A 27,909-nucleotide genomic window follows, 5' to 3' on the forward strand; every position below is an offset into this window, starting at 1 on the left:
TCTACTGCGTGACTGACTTTGTACTCTGCACTGAGCCTATAAAGCTAAGTAGGAGATGGTTGCTACCCTGGAAGTGTTTATAGTAAAGAATCACAACCCAGCACATTGAGGTATGTTAAGTGCTGGATGGAGGTACCTGTAAAGTAGTGCAAAGCAAGTGTGGTGTCATGGCTCATCTCCCACAGGACTTTAATACATTTAGTGAAATATCTTCTGTAGAAGCTTTTACAAGAGCTCTGATTGAAATGCTCTTAGCTGAGAATTCAAGACTTTTACCCATGCCTTTGACCATCTTCCTGTAAGAAATAGAGACAACACTTTGCTGAATCTTCCTCCCACTGATTCTTCCCCTCATTCCCATTCTGACGTTTAGAGGTGGGCAGAGAAGACCCACCTGCTATCATAAGTCGAGGTGGACAAACTCTAGCCTCTGGACCAAATCTGGCCCCCGGCCTGTTCTTATATGGCCCGCCAGCTAAGAATGGTTTTGACATTTTTTAAATGGTTGAAAAAAAATATCAAGAGAGTAGTATTTCGTGACCTGTGAAATTATATGAACTTAAAATTCCAGTTGTCCGTAAATACGGTTTTATTGGAACACAGCCACTCTCATCCATTTCCGTATTGTCTGGGGCTGCTTTCAAAGCTACACGATAATTGAGTAGTTGTGACAGACTGTGTGGTCCAGAAAGCCCCAAATCCTCGCTTCTGTGGCCATTCACAGAAGAAGTCTGCCAGCCTGGGCTGTGAGTCCTTTAAAATCTCTGCAGCACTACACATTCTCAGTGTGGGACAGAGATGGGCATTTCTGATGTAAGAGGCAGTTTTTCCATGTTCTCTGCTGTCACTTCTTTTAGAAATAGAAAGTGCACTTGGCCTTTCTTTTTAACATGGACATGCAGGATTAGGTGATGTGAAGCAGCCTGATTGGGTGTCTCTTTCTGAAGGTACAAATGTTAAGTCAGTAGGTGGGGGACTCGGGACACGTTAAGGGGATTTTTCCTCATCCCAGTCTCCCCCACTTACTGTCTGCTAAGTGATTTGAAGACAAGGGTGTCCAATTTCATCCTTTCCTTAACAAGCAAGTTTTTAATCAGTCGTTCCTAGAAGACTGGGTTCGCCTCCCCAGGGCAGTGGGAGAATGCATGTGCAACTTGGCCATGTTTGTAAATCACATAACACTCCCCCCCCTTAGAAGAAGACCTGAGTAGGGAAATTCTTTTGTATGCTTGGGACAGATCGAAATCATTTTGCTGAATGGTTAAAAAGCAGCAAACAAAAACATTCACGGAATGGTGCAGCTTGAACTTTAAGCGGGAGCGTGGAAGGGTTTGCAGTGTCCCTGCTTCAGAGGCAGAAGCGTTTGCTGGTGGTGGGGACTTCATCTGCCCTCGTTACTGGACAGCTGACTTTGCCGTGACTCTGAGTTAGTGGCCTTCACGGGGGACTTAGGATTCGAGGGCTTTCACAAGTAACTTTCACGGGACATGAGGATTTGCACATAGTTTTATCTGAGCAATGATGTATTTGAACACTCTGCCCTTTAAAAATATGGGTGACTTCTTTTGCCTTCAGAAGACTCCAGGCAGCCAGGTTCTAAGAACTCAAACTCAGCCTTGCTGTCTTGCTCCCTCTGTTGTGGGCCTTTTGGGAAACAAGGTAATAAATTGCTTCTCTCCAAGGATAAAAGGGACCAGCCCTCAATATGCCCTCTGTCCCGTTAAGAAGTTGGTCAGATACCCGCCAGTTTCTAGGTCCAGAAAATAATGATCACTACCAGGATATCATTTCAGAAGCCGACTTAGAAATATATTGGAATTTTAATATAAAGTCTGTCTACCCTTTGACTTTGGCCCTATAATTTCACATTTGGAAATTTAGCCTATAAAATTTAAACATGAAAGGAAAGGCTTTACATACAGTGAGGCTTATTACTGTATTTTTAACAGTGAGAAGCTAGAAATAACCAAAGGTAAACTCACACAGGAAGAGTCAGGGAAACTGTAAGATATCCACCTGACAAACTGCTATATAGTGATTAAAAATGAACGTATACCGAGATTGATTTTTATGTCATACCAGGCATAAAAGAGCGGGGCACACGTGTGTGTTCTGCTCTGATCACAGCAGCACACATCATCTGTGCATGGGGGGAACAAGGATGCAGAGATGCAACAACTTGCTAACAGTTACGATGGATGGGGCATTGGATTTTAAATGAGGATTTCCTATTTTCTCATTTTTCTTGGCAAACATTTATAGGAAAGACAAATATATGGTGTGAAAATGCAGACACCCGGTAGCCAGCAGGTGAGAACCGTGCCTGCCCTAGTCTAGACACTGTGCTGGCCAGTGGAGACCCAGCCGTGAACAGGATGCAGTGTCCTACCTCATGGAGTTTGCAGTTCAGTGGGGGAGACTGGCCAAAAACAGTTAATTACTGAGGTTTTTTTTTTTTTTTTTTATTAAAGTATAGTTGATCTACAATGTTGTCTTAGTTTCAGGTGCATAGCACAGTGATTCAGTATACAGATTCTTTTCCATTATAGGTTATTGGATGATATCGAATATACTTCCCTGTACTCTATCACTGAGATATAAAAGGGGAGGGCAGGATGCTATGAACGCCCAGAGCAAGGATATTTAACCAAGGAGGAGTTCAGAGGTGGTTCCCCAGTTGTAGTGACATTAAGCAAAGCTGGAAGACTTAGGAGGCACGACGTGCGGGGAGGCGGGCTCGAGAGAATTTCAGACGGAGCACGTGGCACGTGCAGGGAGAGGCACAAAGTCAAGAGCTTGGCCCATTCCAGGAGCCCCAGTAAGGTCAGGGTGGTGGGAGCAGAGGGGAGTCCGTCTAAGGCGAGGAGGGTGGGCCCAGGAGAAGATGATAGTCGGACATGTAAACCACAGTTAGAAGATGGGGTTTTATCCTCAGGGCGAGCAGAGACTAACATGAGTGGATTTCTTTATTTTATTTTTTTAATTGCTCAGACCGCACTAGAGAAACAGATACAAGAGGTGGTGAGAAAGACTCTGGGAAGCCAGCAAGGAGGGCAGGAGGGTCATCCAGGTACGGGATGGTGGCTCAGAAATGCAGCATGGGCCTTCCTTTTGTTTGACCATTAATACTGGATTGCTGATTGGGGGGTTTAAAAGACAGTACGAACAAAGAGGTTTTATTTTAAAGTCTTCTAATTCCATAGCACACGTTTTCATTTTTATTTTTAAACAAAGATTTTAGAAATCTTTAGGACAAATAGCTCCTCGATGAGCCCCGGGTGAACATTGTACCCTGAAAATGTCACGCACTCTTAAAATTGTGTGGAATCCAAAATGCTAACGGTTTTCCAGTAAAGGGAAAAGAAAGAGGAAGGAGGAAAAGAAAAAATAACATTTGGTCGGGTGACAGATCTCCTTCTGTCACTGTGAGTTCCTTGATAGGCATGGGGCCCAGCACACAGCAGGCCTCCAGGAGTCATGAATGAATGAATGAATGAATGAATGAATGAATGCAAACTACTAGAGTCAAGAAGATGTTTGAAGTTTCTTTTCTGGCCTTCCTTGGTTTCATTATTTTTGTTTCCTGGCACCTACCTGCCCCTCCTGCCCGTATACACACCTACATTTGGCCTGGCTAAGGCGGAGAGAAAGTGATGGGGAAAGGCAGCCTATTAAATACCGATCATTTCAAAATATTGTTCCTTCGCATATTTCAAAATTAGGCCAGTTGGATACTTGCCTCCTTTTCTTGAAGAAAACTGGCAACCCAGAAAACTTTTATTCAAATATTTGTCATAAATGCTATTTGGTTAAAATGTAGACTTTGTGGCGAAACATGACTTCATAAATATGCATTTACGATGCTTCTTATACATGTTTCCAAAAGCCAAAATTGGAAAAGGCCACATTCCCAGAAAGGGGAAGGAAACCATTGTTTGAGAGACCGTGCTGCCCCCTTTTACGAGTGAGGACTTCAAGGACACGCCCGTGCAGTCATTTGCTCAGAGTCTCGTGGTTCATGGCAAACCCTGAACTTGAACTCAGGTCTGTCTGCCTTCAAAGCTCAGGCTCCTGGTGTCGTCCCTTTTGGCTTCTGTGTCATAAAAATAAAGAAATAAACATCTATACAGGGGTGTAGGCTTGAGGCTAGTAGATAAAGCCCTTGTGAGAGAGGTGCTTTAAGCAGAAGTCCTATGAAGACTGTCAGTGTGGACTCTTGGAGGGGAGGAAAGAGAAATAAAGATTCTGAACTTGACTTCCTCCTCACCTTAGTCTATTGATATCACTTATATGTGGAATCTTTAAAAAAAAGAGAGAGACACAAATTTTACTTACAAACCAAAAACAGACTCACAGACATAGGAAATAAACTATGGTTACCAAAGGGGAAAGGGCAGGGAGGGATAAATTAGGGACTGGAGATTAACAGACACACATTACTATATATAAAATAGATAAACCACGAGGACCGACTGTAGAGCACAGGGAACTGTATTCAATTCCTTGTAATAACATAATGGAAAAGAATCTGAGAAGAAAATAGATGTATGTATGTATATGTATAACTGAATCACTTTGCTGTACACCTGAATCTAACACTGTAAATCAACGACACTTCAAATTTTTTTTTTTTTACCAAAAAAACACTTTTTTTAATGAGCAAAACAAGAATTTGCCTTCCCCAAGGGTTCAGCACTGAGGAAGACGTCTTCTCCATCCCCACGCTGAGCTGTTTTTAACGTCACCTGATTTCATTCTTATGGTTAGATCAGTGGATTGTTACTCTTGTTTGAAGAGAGCTTTTATCCTGAGTTTTCTCCCTCTTTTTAAGTACTGCCTACCCCCGCCCCCTGCCCCCCCCCCCCACGATGTTGTTGGGACAATATTAAGCTTTCTCACGGGACTGTCTGTTGGCCCCTGATACTCTGCGTCTCTTTCTCTCCCGTTTGTCACAGTCGGTGCTGATGCTCCCATCTGCCAGGCATATGGAGTTGGTGGTGCTCAGCGAATCTTTGTTCCAGTCTGGTCCCAGGGAATATTTTGCAAGTGTCTTGTAAATTCGCCCTCTCCTCTCCTGCGCCCTCATGATGCTCTGTCTCTACTGTAGTGGCGATGGAAATCTGTCTTGGAATCTAACCCACGAAGCCTGTCTTCCTTCCTCAACTAAACGGGGAGCCTCTGGAGGCCAGAACTGGGTCTCATTCATCTTTGTGGGCCCCTGCCCTTGGCCCCCAGCAGGGGAAGCACGGAACCCGTCACTGCCTTGGTTTGAGTCATTCTGTTGGCTTGACTCCTGGGCTGTCAGTCCTGATCATTCTCGGCCTACAGCTGAAGAAGTTCTAAAAATAGACTAATGAAGAAGGTACACGTTGTGCTACTGATGATATGAGAAACCCCAAACAGAACGTCCTTCCTGAGTTTTCTCAGTGTGGAGTTTTCATTTCTCTTAAATGATATTTTGAAGAAAGTCTGGATTCCCACCCTATTCGGACCTCGTTTTAGATAAACCAAAATCAGCCACAGTTCACACTTGAAAAGGGTTTTTAGGGATCAGTCATCTGGATTTCTCTCAGATAATCCCAGCTGTGATGAATTGGCTGTGGTCAGCTTCAAAACCAGTAGTAACACTAGACAGTAACAATGTTGCCTTACACTTCACCTGAGTCAGGAACCGGATCGTTGCCGTGTGGTGGACGCTGGGCCGGCCCTCAGCCCTCTGGGTGGACAGGCTCATGGTGGAGAAGGTGGTGACTCTCACTGCTAGCTTCCAGGGTGCTTACAGAGCCTCCTCCCCTCCAGAAGTATTTGAAAGTTGGGTAGTTTACCAAAGGTGCGCCCTTGAATTCAACTCAAAAAAATGTTCATTGGACACCTGCTCTACCCCCCAGGCTTCACGATACTTACGCTTTTCAGCTCACTGTAGCTCACGTTTCTTACTAAATTTGGTAAGGAAGGTTCAATGTTGACAGTTGCAGTAAAAATGGTGGAAAGTGGGAGCAAAAGACGGGTCCACGAGAGAGCCAGTGTGAAGCAAAGGCCCTCGTAGTCACTGGTGGTGTTTGGTCCTGGTTCTAAAGGCACACCCACGGGAACATGGTGTTGGGAAGCTCCGTCCCCTCGGAAGAACCCCATTCATTCAGTTGTGGTTCATTCTTCCATGGTCTGTTTGGGTCTTTTTCAGGTAAGCCGTAACTTTGAGCTGGTTGGACGGGTTAACTTGGATCAGCTGGAACAGATGAAGGAAAAGATGGAGAGCTCCAGCAGTGATGAGGACGACAAGGAGGAAGAAATGAACAGCAAAGTGGATGACAGAGGTTAGTCTCATTCCCTGGCCTCTGAGCCCCAGATGGCATCCAGCCGTCCACGGGGAGACAGACGGGAGGCAGAAGGTTGGGGAAGGAGGAACAGAAGGAATGATCTTTCTTAGTTAAGTAGCAGAACAGACTGACTTAAGAAACATGTCAGGGGGCCTTGTCTTTGTAAACTGTTACCAGCTATAGAAACTCCAAGGAAAACAGGCATTTTCTCTTTATAGATAGACGTTTATTAAAAATAGACAGTGATGGTATGTCTTCATTCGGGAAAACTGGTATCTGGAGAATCCTCAGAATAAGGACAGACAGAGGGCGAGATGGATGACCTTGTAAAAGTGAACGAGGAATGTAAATGAACTTCCAATTGGACGCTTATTTAAAATTGCTGCTCCTGGGGGAGGCTGCGGAGGCCAGGAGCCCACGTCCTCTCCTGTGTCCTCCTTCACGGCCCTCCTCTTGACCCATTGCTGCTGCCTTTGCTTTGAAGGAGAGAGAGACACCAGTGGCTTTTATTTGACTGTGTTTACTGGGGATGGTTTCGTGGGATTTTTCTATTATTCCAACTTTCAGTGAGTCGATAGTCATTTTCAAAATGAGGTTTTTCAAAGTGAATTTAGATGTCGACGTACATTTACAGGCTCTAGAGCTGGTTTTGTATATTGTTCAACATAGGCTATTATGGAGAACCCAAGACTGTGCATCTAAGAATGTACGTTGGGCTGTTTTACTTTGGTGATTGCAGGTTTATCAAAAGCACGTGGGTAACATAGACACGAGACAGAAATATGACAGATACCATCCCAGTGATGAGAAGAAGGGCATTAGTGGTCATTTTTGAGCACCACTCTGTGCCAGGCCTAGTGTTGGTGGTTTTTATAACGTTTTTTTCTTTAATCTTATGTAACGTAACAGGGCTCTGCAGTTGTCCTGTCTGGATTTGACTCTCAGTTCTGTACTTACTAGTTTTGTGGCTTTGGGTCACTTATTTTCTCTCCTTGTACATTCATTGGCCATAAAATGATGATGATGGTGACGTACCTCCTAGGGTTGTGTACATCTTAAATGAGATCGTGCACCAACGTTAGTCCGGCTCCTGGAACATCATAACCACCTAATAAATGATAAAACCCTGTCATGTAGGTGGTATTATTGCCATTGGGAGATAAAGGCCCAGAATATGTAAAGAGCTTGTTCAAAGTTTAAAAAAAAAAAAAAAAAAAGACTAGCGGTCGAGTTGAAGTGTTCTGGCTCCACTGCATCTTTTTACCCCACCTCCTGTACCTTCTGGGCAGTGGGATGGTCTTCGTGGGAGGGAACCTGGCCCTGAATTCTGTCAGTTCAGTGGCCCTTCGGGCCTCACTCTAAGGTGCATTTTTGCAGAATTTCTTGGTTTTTCCAGCTGGGTCAGTCTGCAAGTCTAAGAAAGCTGACTTGGTAGCCATCTCCCTCCTGACCTGTGCAGACTTCCACCCCCATCCCTTCCCCACTCCCACCATATTTTATCTCCGCTCTACCAGGAGACCCCAGGCTTGCAAAGCAGGGGTCTGGTTGGCTCCTGAACCCCCGGCCAAGACAACAGCAGGGACTGGCAACCAAAGTGTGTCTGCTCTTCCAAATTCCCGTGCCCGTGGTCACCCTGAAAAATAGATGGATAAATAAAATATCTGCACCATATTGATTGACAGCCCCTTGCAAAGTTACAACTTTTATTAGTAGGGGCGGAGTGATCCATTTCTTACAAGGAACACAGCTGTGATCCGAGAAGCATGGTTTTTAAACTTTCTTTTCCTTAGCATTTCACAAATACGTTCTTAGTGATGAATTCTTTAACGTCTGTGCGCTGTTACCAGAGTTCTCTGGAAGAGGATGCTTTTGACAGAGGGTACATGGGCTCCTTTCCTTCATGGTGCTCTGTGCCTGGCCGTTCCTCTCCAGGAAATAAATTGTCCTCATTGGAAGCCGTGGCTTTTAATCTCTAGAGCCAAGTACACATGATTTTACTGGTTATAAGCATTGCAGAGGCAAGAACCCTTTTCCGTCCCTGTCCCCCACCCCCACCCCGGTGGTGACACCTCCGATATAAAAGCATAGCTGGTTAGAAGGGAAGAGACCGCCCTTAGGTGTGAGAGGCAGTGGGCACACTTCCTGGCCTGACCAGCTCGGTGTGGCTGGAGAGAACTTCGTGGTGTCTGATCCCCTCTCCCTGGGAAAGTGTAGCATCCACATTCAGGGGCCTGAACCACCTGGGAACAAAAAGTCTTGGGGGTGGGGCAGCCTGGATTTCTCTCTGGGGGTGCGGGATTTACATGAGTAACTTCTAGTCATGTTAATGAGAATTACAAGCCCCAAACCTTCCTGTCCCGCTCGCCGATCCTTGAAAGGGGTGCCCCTTTGTCTCATCGCCTTTGAATCAATTTTCCACCATCTAGGTGTATTCTCGCCAACGAGCAGAAACGGCACACAATAGCCTCGGGGTGTTTTTGCCAGACGGTCTGTCTTCCAGGAGTAGGGAGCGGGAGGTGGCTTTAGCACAATGCTCGGGGCTAATGGGGAGCTATTTGATGTGTGACAGGTAATGATTGGCTTCCTCCTTTGAGGATGAAGCAGCATGAGCCACTGGGAAGAATAGATGGCTGGTTTCATGTTTCCTAAGGGTAAGCGGGCGAGTGCCAGCAGCCGGCCCCTCGTTGGCAGCGTAGACGCTCATCAGGCGCTCAGATCGGGGGGCTCGCGTCCTTGGAGCCACCCCGTTCCCATCGTCCTTTCCCAGCACGGGAACCGGGGTGTGGACGGACTGTGGCCACACGGCAGGACCTGCCCCAGAAGGAAGCCCGGAGGGATTCTGAAAGAGAAGAAACCAGGCATGAAGAAATCAAAATTAACCCAAGCAGAATCCTCCCCACCCCCTCTCATTATGCAGTTGGGAGGAGTCAGGAAGGCATTCTGTTGATTTCTTGCCCAAGATAATCCCTGCTAAGGAATTAATGCGCCGAGCAGATGGTGCTGTCTCATTTCCAATGAAAAGAATCAAGGAAGATAGTCTGTGCAATTATTTTTAATGGCTTGTGTGGTGATCTCCTTAATTTGTGAGAAAATGTTTCATCTTTTGTTAAAACTGGCCCCGTTCACGTTGCTTTTTGTGCGGAAGATTAAGGCAGCACAGAGACTCCTAGCCTGTTAACGCCGTCGGGGGGTTTTTATTCGATGGCGTATTTCAGCCAGGAGACATCTTCCTGTGACATCTTGGAGGTGCAGGCAGCGAGTGATCAGATATGCAGAGACGATCAGCGTTCCCCCGTGCAGGGCCCTCACTCTGCAACCTGGCTGCGGACCCGTCAAGGGCCTACTGTTTATGAGCCACATGAAGACGCGGCCCTCTGTGGTATAATGAAAGACAATACGGGCTTGGGACTCAGGGTAGCACAAAGGCCGTAGAAGCTCTCGTCTCTGAGTTGGCCTGTAAACAATGAGCCAGCCAATCTGCGTTTCTCCAACTCCTCACATGTGCCCAGGGCTGTGGAGGAAATAAAAGGACAGTCAATATTTGATGTTGACGACAGACCTGTCCAGAAATGTCTGCCTAGCCCCACATTCAAATACACCGATGGAGGCGGAGACGCCGGGCAGCTGGCCAGGACCCCTTCCTAGCGGAAGACGTGCTTTCAAATACCGGCCTCCTTGTGGTCGGGGTCCACGTTCCTGCGCGGTTCTTTGCTTGCAGACCTCCTGCGGTGCTCGCAGCCGCCCTGGGCGGGTGTTATGATATCCTCGGCAGATGACCACGAGTCATGGGCCCTCAGCCTTCCTGGGAACGTGTCGAAACCCTGAGGTCTTACTATGTGTGTTACCTGGTCCGGTGCTTTCGGTAGCTTGTGTTCTTTTTAGCAAGCAAAATGATAAACTTGGGGGTCAAATAGAAAATGAAGAGGTGCTCGACAACGAGGCCCTGATACAGAGCATCACAGAAGGGGGAGATTTGATAGGGAAAAAAAATGCTCAGGTGCCTCTGGGATGAACCGAAGTGGTTCTTCAGGCAAGACAGACCCAGATGGTTTGTGATGGAAGCAACTGGGAGGTGAGAAACTGGGGACAGCTGGGGCCCGGGAACCAGGAATCCTTCTTGAGAGAGTTTCAAGAAATACCCTTTGGTGAAAAGGCAGTAGGAAAAGGCAAGGAGTCTGGAAACGGCTATTCACTGATGGGCTTTACGAGTGCAGGCAGGAGAGGCGGCTCCTGGTGAACACTGACTGCTGTCTTCCGCCCACTCCCGCGGCGCGCGGGTAACACCTCCGCTTTCTCCTTGCAGATCTGATGCGGTTTTCTGACCGTGGGGCTGCTGTCAGCACTGAGAAGCGTTTTCCGTGTGAATTTTGCGGCCGGGCGTTTTCCCAGGGCTCGGAGTGGGAAAGGCACGTGCTGAGACACGGCATGTAAGTCGAGCCATCCCAAGACGGCCTCTGCCCAACGTGCCAGGTGGCAGTTTCCCCTGACGACACAGAGACCCCTCTGTCACATTTCCGGGCATGGGAGGAGAGGCAGTTGTCACGAACTGGGTTTCTCCCTTTCCGTTGGTTCTTGTAAATGGTCACCCAGACACAAGTCAAATGAGGAGAAATCATCTTGACAAATGACAGATCCTCGTGTAGACGTTTAGTGCTGTCTCCAGCCCGTGTCCCTTCAGCTTTCATTAGCATGACGTTCTCTGCTAGAGCGTGGACCGGGGTCCAAAGATCTGGCTTCTGTTCCTGCCTCTGTGATGACTCATTCCCTGAGTGGCCTTGAACCTTCCCACGCACCTCTTGGTGCCTTCAATGCTCTGCCTCGGGGACAGAGCCCGCTTCTGCCTGCCTCCCAGGTAGGTGGGAGCATACCCGTACAACACTCTTAAGATCCTTGAACGTAAAATTGTCCCCTAGACAAGCCACTTGTAGCCCAGCAGACCCTGGGAGAACCTAGGAGTTGGTCCTTTCAGGAGAAAAACGCCCAGAAACGGGAAGCATCTGAACTTCAGAGACTATAACTAGCTTCCCAAGACCTGGGTCCCATCTTTAGGTTTTTGTTTCTTGTTTCTGTGATTTGTTTCTGGACCTATCTGAAGTCTTTGATACCCGAGGAGCTCCTTTTGTCGTAAGAAATATAGCAGATCTCCAAGCTCCTGGGTTCCTCTGATGAGTCTGAGCAGAAGACAGTTCTTGCTGTTACCACTTATGACTTACTCTGTTCCCAGTAGTGGAGGGAACAGAAAATAATTATGTTACTCTGGGAACAGCATGCTGTAGTCGAAACCTAGTATCGTAGTGGGTTATTTTTATAGGTTCAAATCTTTAATCAGATACTAGAAATATATGACCTAAGCATAACAGGTAGCAAGGATAAACCACTCACAATTTAGTCCTACGTCTGTGGCATCTGTTCAGGGGAAACCCCCAAGGTCTTTTTAGGACCAGGGAAATAAGGACACGTGTGGGTTTTGTTTAATTAGAAAAAATATTATCTACTCACGTGTCTGTACCGTAATTATTTTTCCAGGGCGTTGAATGACACCAAGCAGGTGAGCCGAGAAGAAATCCACCTGAAGGAGACCATGGAGGACAGTATTAAGATGCCCTCTATAGAGGAGAAAGACGACGACGAATCGATGGGGATAGACTTTTCCCTAAAGACCGAAACAGTTGCCATCTGTGTAGTAGCTGCTGACGAGTCTCTCCTGGAGAATGCAGAGGCCAAAAAGGAATAAGCATTTGGTGAAATTCTTTATCACCCCTTACTTGAACCGTGATGAAAAAAAGAGTGGGAGGGCCAGCTTGGGCTGAGAAGGGGGGGCACAGAGAAGCGAAGACAGAACAAAGCTGCTTTTTAGGACTAAACAATCTATTTTCAAAGCACTGGTACCTGTGTGAGTGAGTATGTAAATTAAAGTTATTTAAATGGTTGGAACATGTGGCTCCTTTTCCATCACTACATCTTCCCTTCCGGATCTTCATCGTGGAAGTTTCGTTTGTCGCGGAATTTGGAAGCACCTCCCTGGCACGCGCGTGCTCGCTGGTGGGCTTGGACAGTGTGTGGAAACAGAAGCTCCGTGACGGTAGAAGACTTCTCTTAGGGGAACAACTTTTTGGCGCACAACTTTCAGTGCGTTTTTCTAGTTTTAATACCTTAAGCTTTTTCAAGACCTAACTTGCAGCCGCTTTGGGAAAAAACAAAAAACAAAAACAGAAAACAAAACAAAACAAAACAAAAAAACTGCTTTGCATAAAACAGTCACCTGTTTCCTAGTACCTCAAACTTAACCAAGGGAATTCTCTGCATTTATCAGTACTACCTGTCGTCATTGTGGTTAAATGTAGAGAGAACTGCTGGGCAAGATGGTGAATGGAGAAAAAAAAAAAAAAAGAGTTTTAAAGAAAGGAACACAAATTGTGCTTAAAATCCCCACGTGGGTTTTATTTCTTAAAATACTGTGATTTTTTTAATTATTTTAGTAAAAAACAAAACAAAAAAAAGAAACAGACTTTAATTATTAGATAAATGTTTGTGAATTGTCATCCTTTATTCCAGGTAAGCTGTTTATTAGTGTTCAACTATAATTTAGAATTTGGTAGATTTCATGTGAGCTAATTTCAAGGTGACTGTGGAGTTTTGTTTGCCACATGTTTCTTTTCTATCGATTTGAGTGTTACAAACACAGCACAATTCAGTTTTTCATACAAATTGTTTTTTGTGTGTGTGTTATTGTTTTGATTTGGGGGTAAGGGAGATATAGTTTTTTGTGAATAGGAATGTTTTTATTTTAAACATGGAAATAACAAAGAAGTTAACTTTTTTTTTTTTTTTTAATTTAACTAAAGAACCAAACTTTTCGGCACAGCTATGCAGCTTGCGGGCCAGACGAGGAAGTCCTCTTCACCCTTTTGTTGCTGTCAAATTGACACATTATCCGTCTCACAAATAATTTCTGTTAGGATGGGCTGGCTTTTGTGTGTGATTTTAAAATCTGTTCTGTTTTTGTTTGCTTTGGTTTTTTTTTTTTTTTCCCTGGGGGTGGATTCTCATTTATTTTGCGGGACAAGGGGATGTGCTTGAATCCCATCCCTTTGGTGAGAGTGTTCAAGAAATACTTATATCCTACAAGGAGCCTGGAGAACTACTTTTTTTTTTTTTTTTTAAATCTAGCTGCCAGCTGCTCTGTTTCCCCGTATTAGCTTTTTCAGGAGGGAGCAGCTTAGACTAAATCTAAGTCTACATTTATAATACGTTCTGATTGTGAACAAAGGGTTTCGTTCCAAAAAGTAGAACTTTCCTTGAAGCCTAGGTTTTAGAAGCCTGTGTGTGTGTGTGCGCTTGGATGTGTGCGTGTGTGCGCGTGCGTCTGTGTATGTGTGTTAGTCCTTTGGTTTTCATGTTTTTGTTTTTTGTTTTGTTTTGTTTTTTTAACTTGGAAGGGTCGGGGGAGGGGGGGAGAAAGGGAAAGGGAATTGCTGAGATGACAGTGTCCCACACAGCTTCAAATAAAATCCATGGAAAGATAATTGCATTTGTGCTTACTTGAAAAGCATGTTCTTCTTTTATTTTCTTGCTGTTAAGAATTTTTATTTGTAGGGAGTTTGTTTTAATTTCATTTTTTTTTTTAGGGATGGGGGCCATCATGTGGAAACCAGAAAATGGGGGAAGTGTGAACTATTGAGACAAAGATTCATTTTGTGTCCATATTTGTTTTTAATTGGCCTCATTTCAAATGTACTAAACAGTTCCATACCTGGATTGGGTGTTTGTAATGGTTACCAAAAAAAAACAAACAAAAAAAAAGGAAAAAAAAAAAAAAGAATGACAGAAAAAGGAAAAAAAAAAAAGAAAATAATTGTGACATGCTTTTATCACTACTTTATTTTTCAAATAACATGTAAATATTGTAATCCATTGGATTTTGTTTTGCTAACCTGTTAATAAAAATATGGGACCATTATCCTTTTAACAAGGCTAGAATGTCATTTTTTTCTTTTTTCAAACATATACCTGATATTTTGTGGCCGCACATTTTGGATGCATTATTATAATTCTGTTGACTGTAATGACATAGAATTTACAACATTTTTTTGTTTAATTTATACAGAGGACATTTTTTTTCAGAGCTTGAGAGAAGAAAATAAATAGTGAAATGATAACCTATTGACTCCAACAGTCAGTATTTCCCGATACTTGATAAAAAGATAGGGAGATCCTGAGTTCTTGAAGCCAAGGGTTTAAAAAAAACAAAAAAACACACAAGTAGGTTATTCAAGTTGTTTGCAACATACATTTTGTAATGAAATGTGAGAAATTAATAAAGAATTTTTTTCACATGTGTCTATGTGCATCTGTTGTAAATCATTTACAGATATGACTACAGATATGAAATGTAGAAATTACATAGTATTGCCTTTCAGTGCATGTACATGAGAGGTATTTCAAGCCATTGAATCTACACCGTTATGGGAAGCAAAGGTAAAATTAAGGTGAGGTGTGAGCTGGGATTTTAAAATGTTAATATTTCTGCATCAGATATTTATCATCAACAGGGGGAATTTTATGGAGGGAATGTTTTCCTTCAAAAGCATGAATCAAAGTGGTGTATGAGGCTTCAGAAGGAGGAAACACCAGTGATTAAACATCATCTGGGGACCCTGAATCCATGAGCACAGTTATTTAAAACTAACTGCAAGTCACAACCACTGCCACAAACTATCTTGCTATGCATTCTGCACCAGTAATTATCATCATTAACTTATTCTTTGAGCTACCCTGTTATAAATCAAAGGAAAATTTAATAGTCATGAAACCCAGAAGAGTAAATTTAAATCAACAGCACTGATTTTTAAACTCAGCTGATTTATTGTGTCTGCCTTCACTAGCGTCAAGAGAAGAATGGCTCATGTCCAGAGTCCAGCCTAAAAATTAGGTTTTCACCCTTTCTTGTCTTTATCATCTTAACAAAAGAAAGATTTTAAGCGACTTTTACAACTAGAGAAAGCAAAGGAAAATGACTGAATAGTAAATTATATAAATACATTCCATGAGCCTATACGTAAGCTACATATTTGGCTCTGAGCTTCCTGGGAGGCATGGCAAAAAAGGGTCAATCAGGAATCACATTCTTTGGGGCGAGGGTATAGCTCAGTGGCAGAGTGCGTGCTTAGCATGCACGAGGTCCTGGGTTCAATCTCCAGCACCTCCATTTTAAATAAGCCTAATCCTGCCCCCCCCAATCACATTCTTAGTAACTTTAATTATTGAATGCTCCAGAGAAATTCAACCTCTTCTAGAACTACAGGTTGAGAAGTTTCCTCTGTGTGTTTTCCTAAAGGAGAGGAAGTGATGTAATGGACTTATGCATTGTAAAGCAGCGTTACTCCTCTCTCATGGCCTCCATCAAATATTTATTTAATGAAGAGTGTTTTTGTTGAGTTCATGTCTAATCCATATCCCCACTTGGTTTTGTGTAGAGGAAGAGGGGTATACTGATAAACTAGTCATGGTAGCAACTGCATGATAAGAGGTTTAATTCTGACACACATTCCCCAGTGAGGGTCAGTGGGACATGCCCTTCCATCTAGTGGTTCAGGAGTCCCAGCTCCTCCAACTGATGATGCTGCCTTCTCAACACAAGAATCCTGGGGTCATTGCTGAGAGCTTGGAGGTGACCTACTCAAATGCTTATCTGGGAAGTAGCACAGGCTAGCCCTGATCATATAACACCCCCTACCCAGAAGGGGCTGGAAAGGATGAGGTCTTGTCCACCAATGTGCCAGGAAGGACTCATGAGCAGGTAACCTGTACCATAATCAGGAACTTACACATGTGTGCTCTTGGACTAGGGGAGATAGAAACCCTCTGGAAAGCACGGGATGCTGGTCCCATTACCCATGCACTTAACCAGTGATTTTTTTAATGGAGGTACTGGGGATCGAACCCAGGACCTTGTGCATGCTAGGCATGCTCTTTCCTATTGAGCTACACCCACCCCCCCAAACCCTTAACCAATATTTTTGAGCAAATACTTGGTGCTAGCAACAAACAAAACAGACAGAGCAATTGCAGCTGTCTCCAAGAGCTCATGAGTAGCGAGGATAGAGCTGTGGCGTGGGAGAAATGACTACCTGAAGATGCTGTGGCTTCCTGGACCAATAGCCTCCTGTTTTGAAGGGTTTGCACCCCCATCCCCACCATGTTGGTGCTGGCATCTCCGGGGAAAGAGCCTTGACTGTGAATGCGTCTTTTTCTGTGTCTAAAAGCACACATCTGACTTAGGGAGGCATATGAAGAACTGGTTACTCACACATCTGGTGAGCATTCAGCCCTAAGCATAGTAAACACAGCTATAGGCTGTGCTCTTTCCTTGCAACTCGCCATATTCCAGGGCCGGGGTGTGACGGGGGACAGCACCTGATCACAGAGACCATAAGATGCTTCAAAGTACTGTGCTCATCACTTCTTGGAAACATCAGGATTTTTTCCAAACACCCTGCCCTGTACTTGCCATTCCCTCTGCCTTCAGTACTGACCGCCTTTCCTTTACTGGAAATCACCTGTCGGTTTAAGACATCCTAAATGTAATGTCTGACGTGGAGCCTTCCCTGCCCTCCTACATGTCACAGGCCGTAGATGGGCCCCCTACTTGTCACCTGTCCCCATCTTTGTAAACACTTACTGGAGATGCGTCACTTCTCCTCCCCACCCCCACCCAGACTTAGGCTTAAGTCGCTGAGACACATTGCTGTCAGATGCAGCTAGCCTTTTTAAATTCAAATATATTCCTGTTGATACCAAGTGTTAGTTCTCATCTGATTTGGCATCAATGTTACATTTTCTTTCAGAGCTTGAGATTGCTTTTTTAAATATCTAAGTAAAAATATGCAGCTTGGTAGATGAAAAATGTCTTTGTCTGAAATGCTGGGCTCTCTCCCTGAGAAAACGTCAGAGAACTGACACCACCACTACCCCCTCGACAGCTCACGTTGGCCGTCCTCCTCCTCTTCTGCTGTCCAGAGGTGAACAGGAATGGATGGAGAGGTCCACTGGGGCCAAAGATTAGACATCACTGGTGGCCAGCCACGGGGCGGGGCGGGGAGGCGGGGTAGCAGCAGCCAGCACTGGCAGTGGTGGAGGCGGGGATGTGTGGCTGTGACAAGCTGGGTAGATGATTGTGTCAAGATGTATATTGTCGAAAGCACGCAGGCAAGAGTAGGGATGGGAGCTTGAGAGGCAGGTCTGAGGGAAGGCTTCCTCTTGGAATCTGAGAGATTTGGACATGTTCATTACACCCGAGGGAAGGAGTTACGGCAGCTGCAGGGTCACTGACAAGCAAGCTCACCTTGGGATCCAGGGCACAGCAGAGCTTTGCAAAGAAGAGGGGCCCTTTGTGCCCCGGAGGGGAAGTAAGAGGAAAGGGGGTGTGCTCTAGGTGCGTCTGCAGGTGGGGAGGTGCAGGGGTCCCTGAGTTCGTGCCAACGAACTTGGTCTTGGAGGTGGAATCCAAAGTGAGGGGTGGGGGTGGGCCGGAGGAGAGGTGAAGATTCGGAGCTGCTCTTGAGGGCCAGGTAGAAGAGGACCGAGTAGGGGGTACCGGGAGGCTGAACAGAACTGAAAACAGTTATTATCTTCTCCCTATGACAGAAAAGGCTTACTCAGAGGATCCGGGGTGACAGATCATCTACTAGAACTTCCCTTACAATACCCCACCCCCTGCCTCCAAGACACACATACAAACCACCACCACCACCACCCCCCCTACCCAGCAAAGAGAGGAAGAGGCGAGCGACAGAGTACGCTCTTGGAATCAGAGGGGACGCTTCCTTTCCCCGCCTACTTAATTATCTGGCTTTTTGAATGAGGGGTGGAAAGCAAACTTGCCTTTTTTCTATTCACAATTTCCCTCTTGAGTTTGCTCCCATTAATGAAGCAGCTTAGTTTGGTTTAGCCGACTGCATGCATGACTTCCAAAAACCACATCACAATGCGGGAGGAATGCAGCCTCCAGCAACGCGCCAGCGGCCTCACCACATTGTTTAAAGAGCGGAGCAGGGGCAGCTCCAGTGCCTCTGAAATCCATTTAAGATGTGTGAAAACACGAGATTGAAATGCTGACCTTTCCCTCGAGCTGACAGAACCCACTCCAGGGGGCTGTTTGGAAGACCGCAGCTGCAGGCCTGGGCCCATCCGAGACTCCCCAGGCCTCTGGCTCCCAGGGGCCCGTCCAGCTGGGAAGCCCTGCCTCTGTGTCCTCTGATCCCACCAGGGCATTAAGCCCAAGGCTGCTGGGCATTTTGGAAGGGGAGACGTGCTGAAGGAACAGTCACGCAGGCCAGAAGAGGAGGAGGGTTATCCAAGGGCAAAGAGAGGAAAAGAGGAAAACCTTATCTAAACCGGGGGGGAGGGGGGGGCCAGGTCTGTGGCCACCCCCCGCCTTTTCAGATTCGGGTCAAAGAAGGAACTGTGCCCAGATGGGCTTTCTGACGCTAACCCAGGTGCCAAAGTATCTGAGGCATCGCAGGGCAGGGAGTTGGGCACAGAACTTGGAATTTGGTGAACATGACTGAATCTTCATTCTGTGAAGTGAAAATTCACAGAATTTTGTGACTGAAGATGGTGGATAAGTAGAGCAGAGCTGGTTGAGAGTGGCGTCTCTGTAGCCAGGCTGCCTCGGTTCAAATCCTGACGCCTCCACTTACTGTGTGGCCTTGGGCCGTCAAGGTAGCCTCGCTCCGCCTCGGCTTCCCGTCTGTGTGGTTGGGAAGAAGAGTGCCCGGTCACGCGGCAGGAGGGAAAGGGGCAGGACACAGCCACTAGATAAAGGAAGACAGGGTGCGGTTGCTGGGATGCGATAAAGACCGGGTGGAACCAGCTGAGGCCAAGGAGGCTTCAGGAACAGTCTGGTCATGGACCTTTAGCTCATTATGCCTTCACTGTGATACTAAAAATCACTCCTCCTTACCCCATGACAGCTCTGAGATGGGCCATAAAAGGCCAACGAGCGGGCAGTGGCCTCAATTCCTGGGAGATCCCCACCCTTCCCCAAATTAGCAAGAATCTTCCTCCCACTTATTAGCGCGCAAAGTTACTCAGCCCATAAAACCCAACAACCCTACACCCTGGGGCTGCCCTCGTTTTCTGAGCCAGTCCACACTCTGCCTCTCGAGTGTGTGTCTCTCTCAACAAACTCACTTCTGCTTTGCTTTGACTTGCTCTTGGATTCTTTCCTGTGCGAAGACAAGGACCCTCACTTGGTGGTCCATCCTGAGGGCTCCTGGCGGTTCCAGGCTGTGACACTGCCCTCTCGTACAACACTTGGGCCATCAGCTTAACCTCCCTACATCTCAGTTTCCCCATCTGTGTGACTGGGAGTGAAAATGCCTAGGCACATACGTGTTACGAACAGGATTAACTATGCAAAGCCCTTAGTGCAGTGCCTCGCCCATGATCGGTGCCCAACTCAAGCAACCCATCATCATCCTCACCATCGTGGCTAACTCTCTAACGACTCAGGACCTTTGTTCCCCCGTCTGTAGAGAGGACACGATGCCATCTCTCTCTTAAAGTACCTCAGATGAAAGCAGGTGACAAAGAAGGGGCTGTTTGGCCTGTGGTAGGCCGTTGACATGTGGCCACTGAATCTACATCTAGTGATTTTCCTCTTGCTGGGCCCTGCAAAAATGTGAAGGATTGGCTTCTTCAGGCCTAATGTGCGGCAACAGAGGATTTCACTTACAGCTTGAGCTCCTGGGTTTGAGTGCCAGGTCCTCCTCTTCTTTACTTTGAAACCTTAGGTTTTTAGCCTTTCCCTTCGTCATAAAATAACAGCATGAAAATGCAGGGAGCTACAGCAGTTCGTGGGCTGGAGGAGAGCCACAGAGTGTGAAACGCATGCTCCTTGTGGGCAGGGGCTCTTAGACTTCCCGTCACGCTTTGCACACCTATGAGCACACCTGCCCCTTGCGAGCATGCTCAGTCAGTATCTGTGGCCCGACTGCCCGAGAGGTGAGGCAGGAGAGCATCAGTACCGATTTCTGAGAGGCGGTGTGGCCAAAAGGGACCTCACAATCTCACCAGAAGCTCAGCTGGGTCAGGCTGGCGCCCATCTCCTCAAAGCTTTCATGTCAGATGAGCAAGTGCCACTCTTGTATAAAAGACTTAATTTTTATTTTAGGGCAATTCTCTTCAAGTCTTCTAGAACCTAAAGCATTGCTCTGCAAAATACTTCTCTGCAGGTGTTCAGAGGGTACTTCTAAAGCCACTCGCCCTGGGTCCCACCCTCTCCTACTTGCCACGGCCAGGAAAGTGTCTTCTCCAGAACCCACGTGATAGCTAGCATGCTTTGGTGGACGCCACATGAGGAGATGTCTGGTTTCTATGAATTATCCTAAATCAGTCATTCAGTCTGGCCAGAGCCAGAAATCTAGTCACTGTCCCGGTTTAAACGTAAGCAGTATGAGCCCAGAAAGAGGCTGGAAGATTCTGGCCCTTGGAAACAAAGGTTCCGGGCCATTAAAGTACATCTCCTTCTTCTAGCAAATTCACGCTCATCCTTCAGGGCTGGACTGACGAGCCACATCCTCTGGGCGGGGCTCGCTAGTCCCCAGGGTTAGGTGAGGTTTCCCTCCCAGGTGCCTCCGAAGCCTTCAGGGCTTACTGAGAGCCCTACGCTGAGGACTCAGAACGGAGACGTTCTGCCCACTTGTGAGCCTCTCCCCTCCACAGTGAATGAAGACCGTGTCCCACTGGTTGGCTGTGTCCCCAGTGCTTGGTACTGTGCCTGGAACCAAGGAGGCTGGTTTGAGTGAGGACGCTTTGTGCTGCAAGTAAAGGGAAATCCCAACGCAAACTCCAGCAGGCCTAAACAATGAGGGAGTGTATGATTTCACCAAGTCAGAAGTCCAGATATACGGTAGGAAACGCATGCAGGAGGATCAGGGGCTCAGTGATGTCGCCCAGGTTCCGTTCTGATTCTTTTCTCTGACCACCATCAACACCAGCTCCACCCTGAGGCTGGGTCCCCTTGTGGTTACAGCATGGCTTTCGCATGCCACATATTTTATTTCTCACACCTAGAAGGGAAACTTCTTCCCAAGCATAGCGTATGAAAGCTTTCTTGTAAGCTCATTGGGTCAGCATCACTTAGCCCACACATACAGCCCTGGACTTCTGCCAGGTAACCACCATCATCTGATTGTCTTAGGCTAATCATGGTTTCCATCTGGGATAGCAATGGAATGGGAGAGAAATCTGGGTTCAATTAGGAAGGAGGAAAGCGGGGCTAGATGTTGGCTATACAACCAGCAGTACCCCTTACATAGGTGCTGGATAATTATTTGGTGAGTAATATAATAAACATTGAGAGCGTGCCCTGGTGCTCCGAGGGGCTGTTCCAATGCGGAAATCCATCGACAAAGTAGGAGGGGCCGAGGCTCTGATGGTGGTTCTTTCCACACCGAAATGTCCTCATCTTCAGGAACCTTTTGCTGATCTGGGCACATCTGAGTCCTTTTCAGTCTGATGCTTCTACTCCTCAGCCATCTCTTAGCTCAGAAAGGATACTGGTGAACTTCTCCAGCCACAGGAAAACATTTCGAGAGTCTAGTGGACAGTATCCATATCTCCCCCATCTCAGCCCGTTTCCTTGACTCTCGAGGGGTGCTTAGCAGACCTGCTGCTCTTGTCTTCCAAACTCTTCAGCACTCATTTGTTTTCAAGAACCAGAAGTCTCTCTTTGGAGACAATTCATGAATTATAGTCCTTCTCCCCAAGCCTGTGTCCTATAATCTCTCCAACCCGCTTCTCGGGGAGACGGTGGGGGCAGATGGTAATAAGGGCCTTTGGGGTCTGATGGGATCTGTTTTAGAACTCCACCTCCCTATTGACTCAGAATGGGACCACTGGAAAATCACTTACCCTCTGAGTCTTTTTTTTCTTGTCTGAGAAATAGTGTCTTTATAAATGAAGCACTGCCTCCCCTACCTCCAAGAAGGGGCTTTTGAAAACTGCCAGAGTAGGAGAATTTGGGTTTGGGAAAATTAAGATCTTACAGAGAACTGGGGGCGGGCGGTGGGGGCAATGTCTGCAATAAGCCTAGGAACGCTCTCATGAATATATATTTTTAATTTTTCCTAAATTAGAGTTAAAAAAAAAAAAGACAAAATATCAATGACATTTAACACATATTAAGGCACGAATAACAAGTGCTTTCCAATTAATTTCCATTTACCATCCTTTGCTTGTAAGGATATTTTCAATATCACCCGCTCCTTAAGTTTACAGGAAAAAGCCGGAAAGTCAGACTGTAGGTAAGCAGATGGAGAGGAGTTTGTTGGATTGCTTGCTCTCGCTCTCAAGTATCCAACCACATATACTCATTGTCTCTCTGTTGCTTTGCTCCCCAGAGATCCAGGCTCAAGACACCGCAGAGAACAAATCCCCTGCACCATCTGTCTACACTGGGCCCGCTCCTCCCCTGGGGCTCCCAGCCTTGGGGAAACAGCACCACTTACTTACCCAGCCACCCAAGGAGAAACCTGGACCCCAGCCCAGACTCCTCCCTCACACTAGCTCCTCCCCTCCAATAGGTCCCCCTCGTCCAGTCGTCCACTGCATGACAGCCCTTGAGTCCACCTGCCCCTGGCCATGACCCTTCCAGATGTGGTGGCTTCGCTTTCATTATTTATCAAGACTACTACAGCCACTTACCTGGTTCCCTCCAGGCCAACCAGGCTGCGCAAGGCTGCCAGGTCTGATTCCATCGCTCTCTTTCCTCAAACCTCTCAAGACCCTCAAGCTCCATCCTCCCTGGCCCCCGCTCCATAGAAGCCAGACATAACACCATGCAGTCCCCCAAATCATTCCTCACGCTCGGTGGATTCTCCATGCTTTTCCACCCATGGATCCAGTTGCTCGGAATATTTCCGTCTGCCCCAACCTAGCTAATGCCTCTTTGCCTTTAAAAACTCATCTCAGATTCACCACTCTGTGCAGCAGTTTTTAATTCCATACAATGAGAATAACAAGACCTACCTCATAGGTTGCTGGAAGGAATAAAGGAGTCATCGATATAAAGCAAGAAGAATTGTGCCTGACCATTGGGTAAAGGTTAACTATCATTATCCTTTCCAAGTAGCCTTGACCCTGAACCATACCCCCCAGATTATGTGCTTCCATATTGCCCCACACTTCCCTCATCACGATCCTTAACAAACTGAACTCAAATGGAATCACAAGACAGCATTCCTTGAGAGCCTGCCTACCTAGGGCCCTATCCATCTGTGCTCAGAGTAGGGCCAGGAGCACTGAATAGCACGACATAGTGAATGTTAGTTGAATGAACAAATGTTCAGGCCAAGAAGCCCTTTGACCACTGCCTGGAAGTCATCCCGGAAGAGTTACAGAAACTCCCTCTCACCAAGACTTCTGACAAAACATCTCGAGATGTCCGGGCTTCTGCCCCGGCATCCACTAACCAGAGACAAGCCCGTCAGCCCGCAGAATGAGCGGCATGACAGGCGGGGTTACTCTCTCTTCACTTAAAAAAGGAAAAGAAAAACCCATGAAGAGGAAAATGACTTAGTCATCACTGCCAGCCTCGGCAAATCAACATCGCTATTACCCACTCCAGAACTCAAGGAGCGACACGTAATTAGGCACAGGCTCAATCAGCAGCACGACGCGGGTTAGGGGAGCACCCGGGTGTGAGAGGCTCATTTGCACTCGAAAGAGATGGGGATGTTGATTTCAATGCAAACACTGTCTCTAAGGTTCCCAATTAAATACGCACGTTAATGTGTCTAAGGCCCTACTTCGGCGAGATGCTTTTTTTGAAAAAGGAGCAGAGAAGCGGTGTGGATGTGTTTCTGAGTGGCAACAGCAGGTTTATTATGACTTGACTTGTTTTCTGATTATAAAAGTAATATATTTTCATTGTAAACACCTTGGAAAATAGAGAAAGCAATAAAGGAGAAAATTAAAATCTATAATAATCTTGTACCCTTGGTCCTATCATCCCTTTGATTTGCTCTGTCTCTATTCAGTAACTCACTCAGTAAGTGATCTCACCCAGTCCCAGGACTTTAAATGTACCTCTACGCTCATGATTCTCAAATTAGCATCTCCAGCCTCATCCTCTTCACCAAACTCCAGACTAGATGTCAAGAGACAGAGCCCAGTGGGTATTTAATAGCATCAGAAACTCAACGTGGCCACAATGGATCTCTTGCTTTCTACCATCTCCTTGCAAAACTCTTTCCTCCTTGGATCTTCCCCACGTTAGTAAATGCCACCATTATCCACCCAGTTTCTTAAGCCAAAAACTTGAGGTCATGCCCTAACCTTCACACACATTTTGTCCATCAGCAAGTCTTAACCCTACTTCCCCGAAACATCCCAATTTCTTATATATCCTTCATCTCTACTGCCATCCCCCAGGTGCAAGAGGTCAATACTTTGTCGCCTGGAATTTTGCAAGACCAGTCTCCTAGCCCACTTCTTTGCTTTCTCTGATCCTTGTATGGCAGGTGGAATGCTACCTGGTTATTTTCTCAAGCCTGATACACAAAAGTAGAACTGCAAAACATAAATAATTTAAGGTCTTGATTATCTATGTATCTGCATCCAAGTCAATTGACAGAAATCATCTCCTAATAGCCACTGCAGCAGCAGGAACTGAGCATCTGGATTCTAACATAGCATCCCCAGTTGTGTCGCACACTTGGCCAAGAGTAAGCTTGGATCTTTTCATTGGTTCACATTTCTCTCTCTGCTACTGACTGAAGCAACAATTACTTCTTTGATCATTTTGTATCTATATACCAGTAAGAATTTTCAATTGATGGCACAACTGAATCAAAAATATAATTTTAAAAATGTTTCTCTTAATTGAACTTAGTATCTATCTGGTATCCCCATGTTATCCAGGGGCAGAAAACTCCAATCTATGTAATTCTAAATAAACTCAGTCACTTAGGGGTTTTCTCTGCCACCTCAAGTTTAAAAACCAGTCAATTTGGATTTTCTCCACTCTTTCCTTCTGCCCATAACCTGAGATTTATCTAAGCTGATAGAGGTAGCAGGGTGGGGAGGGGCTTTATAGAATCCTAGCCCCAGACAGAAAGAGAGGGGGGTGAGCTGGTTTATAGCTGTCACCTGTCCTTGGTGGAATCTACTAAGAATTTTGCGTTTTGTGGTCTTTGGTTAATCCGCGTTTTTGGTTGATATGTCCCCTGCCCACCATAAACTCCAGGTGTCAGTTGGTCCAAGCAGCCCATGTGTGAACGTCTATTAACCACACCAGACCCTCTTGGGGGCGAAGGGAACTTTCAGACACTCTTCCACGGCATGGGGGCCACGCAAGGCAAGGAGAGCTGGCTTCGGCTCTCTCCTTGTCCTGCTGTCTGCCATTCCATCTCCACTTCAGTCCACTATGCTCCCTCACTTGGGTTGCTCTTGGGGAGCCCTGCACAGGCCCTTTCTGCAGGCTTTCCAAGCCTAACCAAGCATTCTATCAGCTCCTGGCCTGGGATTAAGCTCAGGGAGGAGAGGATTAGTGTGACAGACATGGAGATACGCTGCTGCCCAGATCCCTTTTCATGGAAGGACTTGCTGCCCAGCTGCAGGGAGTGAGAGCAGTCAGCAGATGGTCTCCAGCTGTCAGCTGCTCCAAGATGCAGAAAGCCACCTCCCTCAAGGTCATGCCCTTCCCAGAGCAGCTTGTATTGATGACCGAGCAAGGTGGAGGTATAAAGGTCCAGCCACTCCACCCAGCAGAGTACTTGGATGAGTAATATTTGCTCCAAAGCTTTGCCAGGCTTTCATCCCAGTTCAGTTTCTCGCTCTGCCCAGTGTTGCCTTCTTTCCCTTCCTTTCTTGGATGCTGATTCCTAATCAGCATTTTGCACCCTGAACTTCATCTCGAAGTTAGCTGCAGAGAACCCATCCTGGAATGGTTGCTAAGCTGAGCCACATTCAGGGACCCCGCTCAGAAATCCTCACTGTTCCTTTCCCTAGGGACCCCCTGTCTCAGCGCAGCACCTGGAATCTCTATGGATCTGGCAAAACCAGACCATTAACTTTTAAAATATTATAATGTATTTGTTATTTTATATATTTCTTCATATATTTATATTTTTTAATATATCATCACAGAATCTCCCCCAATTCTATTGTAAACATCATAGCATATGGCTTAGGGCACGAGAAAAGCCAAGCTTTTGAGACTCAGAAATCTTTTCTATCAATCTGTTTTCTCTGCCAGGACTTTGAAAAGTTTCTTTGAAACTCAAGATGGAGCATCGATGCCTTTATTCTCTTTTGTTTGGCTGTAGCCTCCCTTCCTTGAGGCAGTGAGCTTAGACTGCCCTGGCTGCTGCCTGAAATGATAGGAAATTCCCATATATTAGAAACGTGGAGGTATGTGCGTACAGAAGATGGAAAATACTCGGGCTAACTCAAAATTTTATCCGAGCTTATCTGCCAAATACCTGTAGCCTTCTAAACGCTGCTGAAAACAGTTGGAGCTCGAGTCTGTGCAGGTTCTGAAACCCAGACATGGGAGGTAAAGCTGCAGTAAGGTGAGAGCTCTCTAAAATCATAATTGGCAGTACTTAAAGCTAAAAGATATTCTTGGAATCTCCGAAAAATTGGAAATAAGTTCTCCAAAAAAAAAAAAAAAAAGGTGCAAAGTCACCTGAAATAGTAACACACAAGAGTGGGGCACTTATATCTCAGTACATATATGTCCTTCAGTAGATGGAATTCGAAATGTTAAGCAACAACAGGATAGAGTCCCAGATGCAGATGTGGACAGTCCTATCAGAAAGTCCTTACCCAATGTGTAGGTTGATGAATGCAAAATGTTGGAAGTGTTCTGTTCCAGTGGTGGCCCTCAGGGAGCCACACTGTTTAGTCCCTCCCCTAGCATGTGGGCTGCTCCACTGAATCACTTCAAACAACAGGGCTCAGAGGAAGGGATGTCGTGCTGGTTTGGGGCATAAGCCTAAAGAAGACCTATCAGCTTCCACCTCTGTGCCCTCAGGAGCCCCGCGCCCCCTTGCTGGAAGTCTAGCAACAGTGCTGGAGAGACCTGATGGAAAAGCCACAAGGAGAGAGAGGTCCTGAGATTACAGGCCCAGCCTCCCACTGACCTGCCAACCAAAAACCACCACATAAGTGACCAGTCAGACCAGAAGAACTGCCCAGCTGGGCCCAGCCGAGTTTGAGGAAATAAGAGAAACAATAGAACCCCTTCTGTTTTAAGCTGCTAAATTCTGTGGAGGTTTGTTACACAGCTTTCGTTAACTGAAAGGACATTGTAGCTTACAGACCTCAAGTCTTCAGGGCGGGCCCTCTAAAATAAGAAATAAATTTACCAGATGTCTTAATTAAAGCCATTAAATAGTCAGTTCACCTTACTCCTTCTGTGCTGATTCCTGGCTCACCCAACAACCTTCCAAACCCATCCCTGACCCCCAGCTCCTGCCCTGCCCTGCCCTGCAGTTCTAACTTAGGGGAAAGAGGGCACTAGTGAAAGACTGGCGAGAGCTTTCTTCCTGGCTTGCAGACGGCTGGCTTCTACTACGTCCTC

At 46.2% G+C, this 27,909-nt stretch overlaps 1 protein-coding gene and 1 long non-coding RNA gene across 9 annotated transcripts in view; one reads left to right on the forward strand and one right to left on the reverse strand.

The window, feature by feature from the left end:
• ZNF462 (zinc finger protein 462) overlaps positions 1–14,657 on the forward strand; it is a 134,482-nt gene extending 119,825 nt beyond the window's left edge. For 7 of the 8 annotated variants that reach the window (XM_032478129.1, XM_032478128.1, XM_032478126.1 and 4 more), the window contains 3 exons: positions 6,182–6,314; positions 10,621–10,744; positions 11,844–14,657. In XM_032478129.1, the coding sequence (XP_032334020.1) occupies positions 6,182–6,314; positions 10,621–10,744; positions 11,844–12,051 (465 nt within the window). In that variant the 3' untranslated portion in view covers positions 12,052–14,657. Of the gene's footprint in view, positions 1–6,181; positions 6,315–10,620; positions 10,745–11,023; positions 11,170–11,843 lie in introns of all 8 variants that reach the window. The other variant, XR_004319382.1, reaches the window with a different exon arrangement.
• On the reverse strand, positions 8,004–11,943 carry LOC116663211. Its single transcript, XR_004319383.1, has 2 exons — positions 11,817–11,943; positions 8,004–9,156 (listed from the first exon to the last, which is right to left on the reverse strand). It is a non-coding gene; the product is annotated as an uncharacterized LOC116663211 (long non-coding RNA).
• Positions 14,658–27,909: the final 13,252 nt, after the last annotated feature.

Source organism: Camelus ferus, chromosome 4 (assembly GCF_009834535.1).
Source record: "Camelus ferus isolate YT-003-E chromosome 4, BCGSAC_Cfer_1.0, whole genome shotgun sequence".
In the NCBI taxonomy this organism is placed as follows: Eukaryota; Metazoa; Chordata; class Mammalia; order Artiodactyla; family Camelidae; genus Camelus; species Camelus ferus.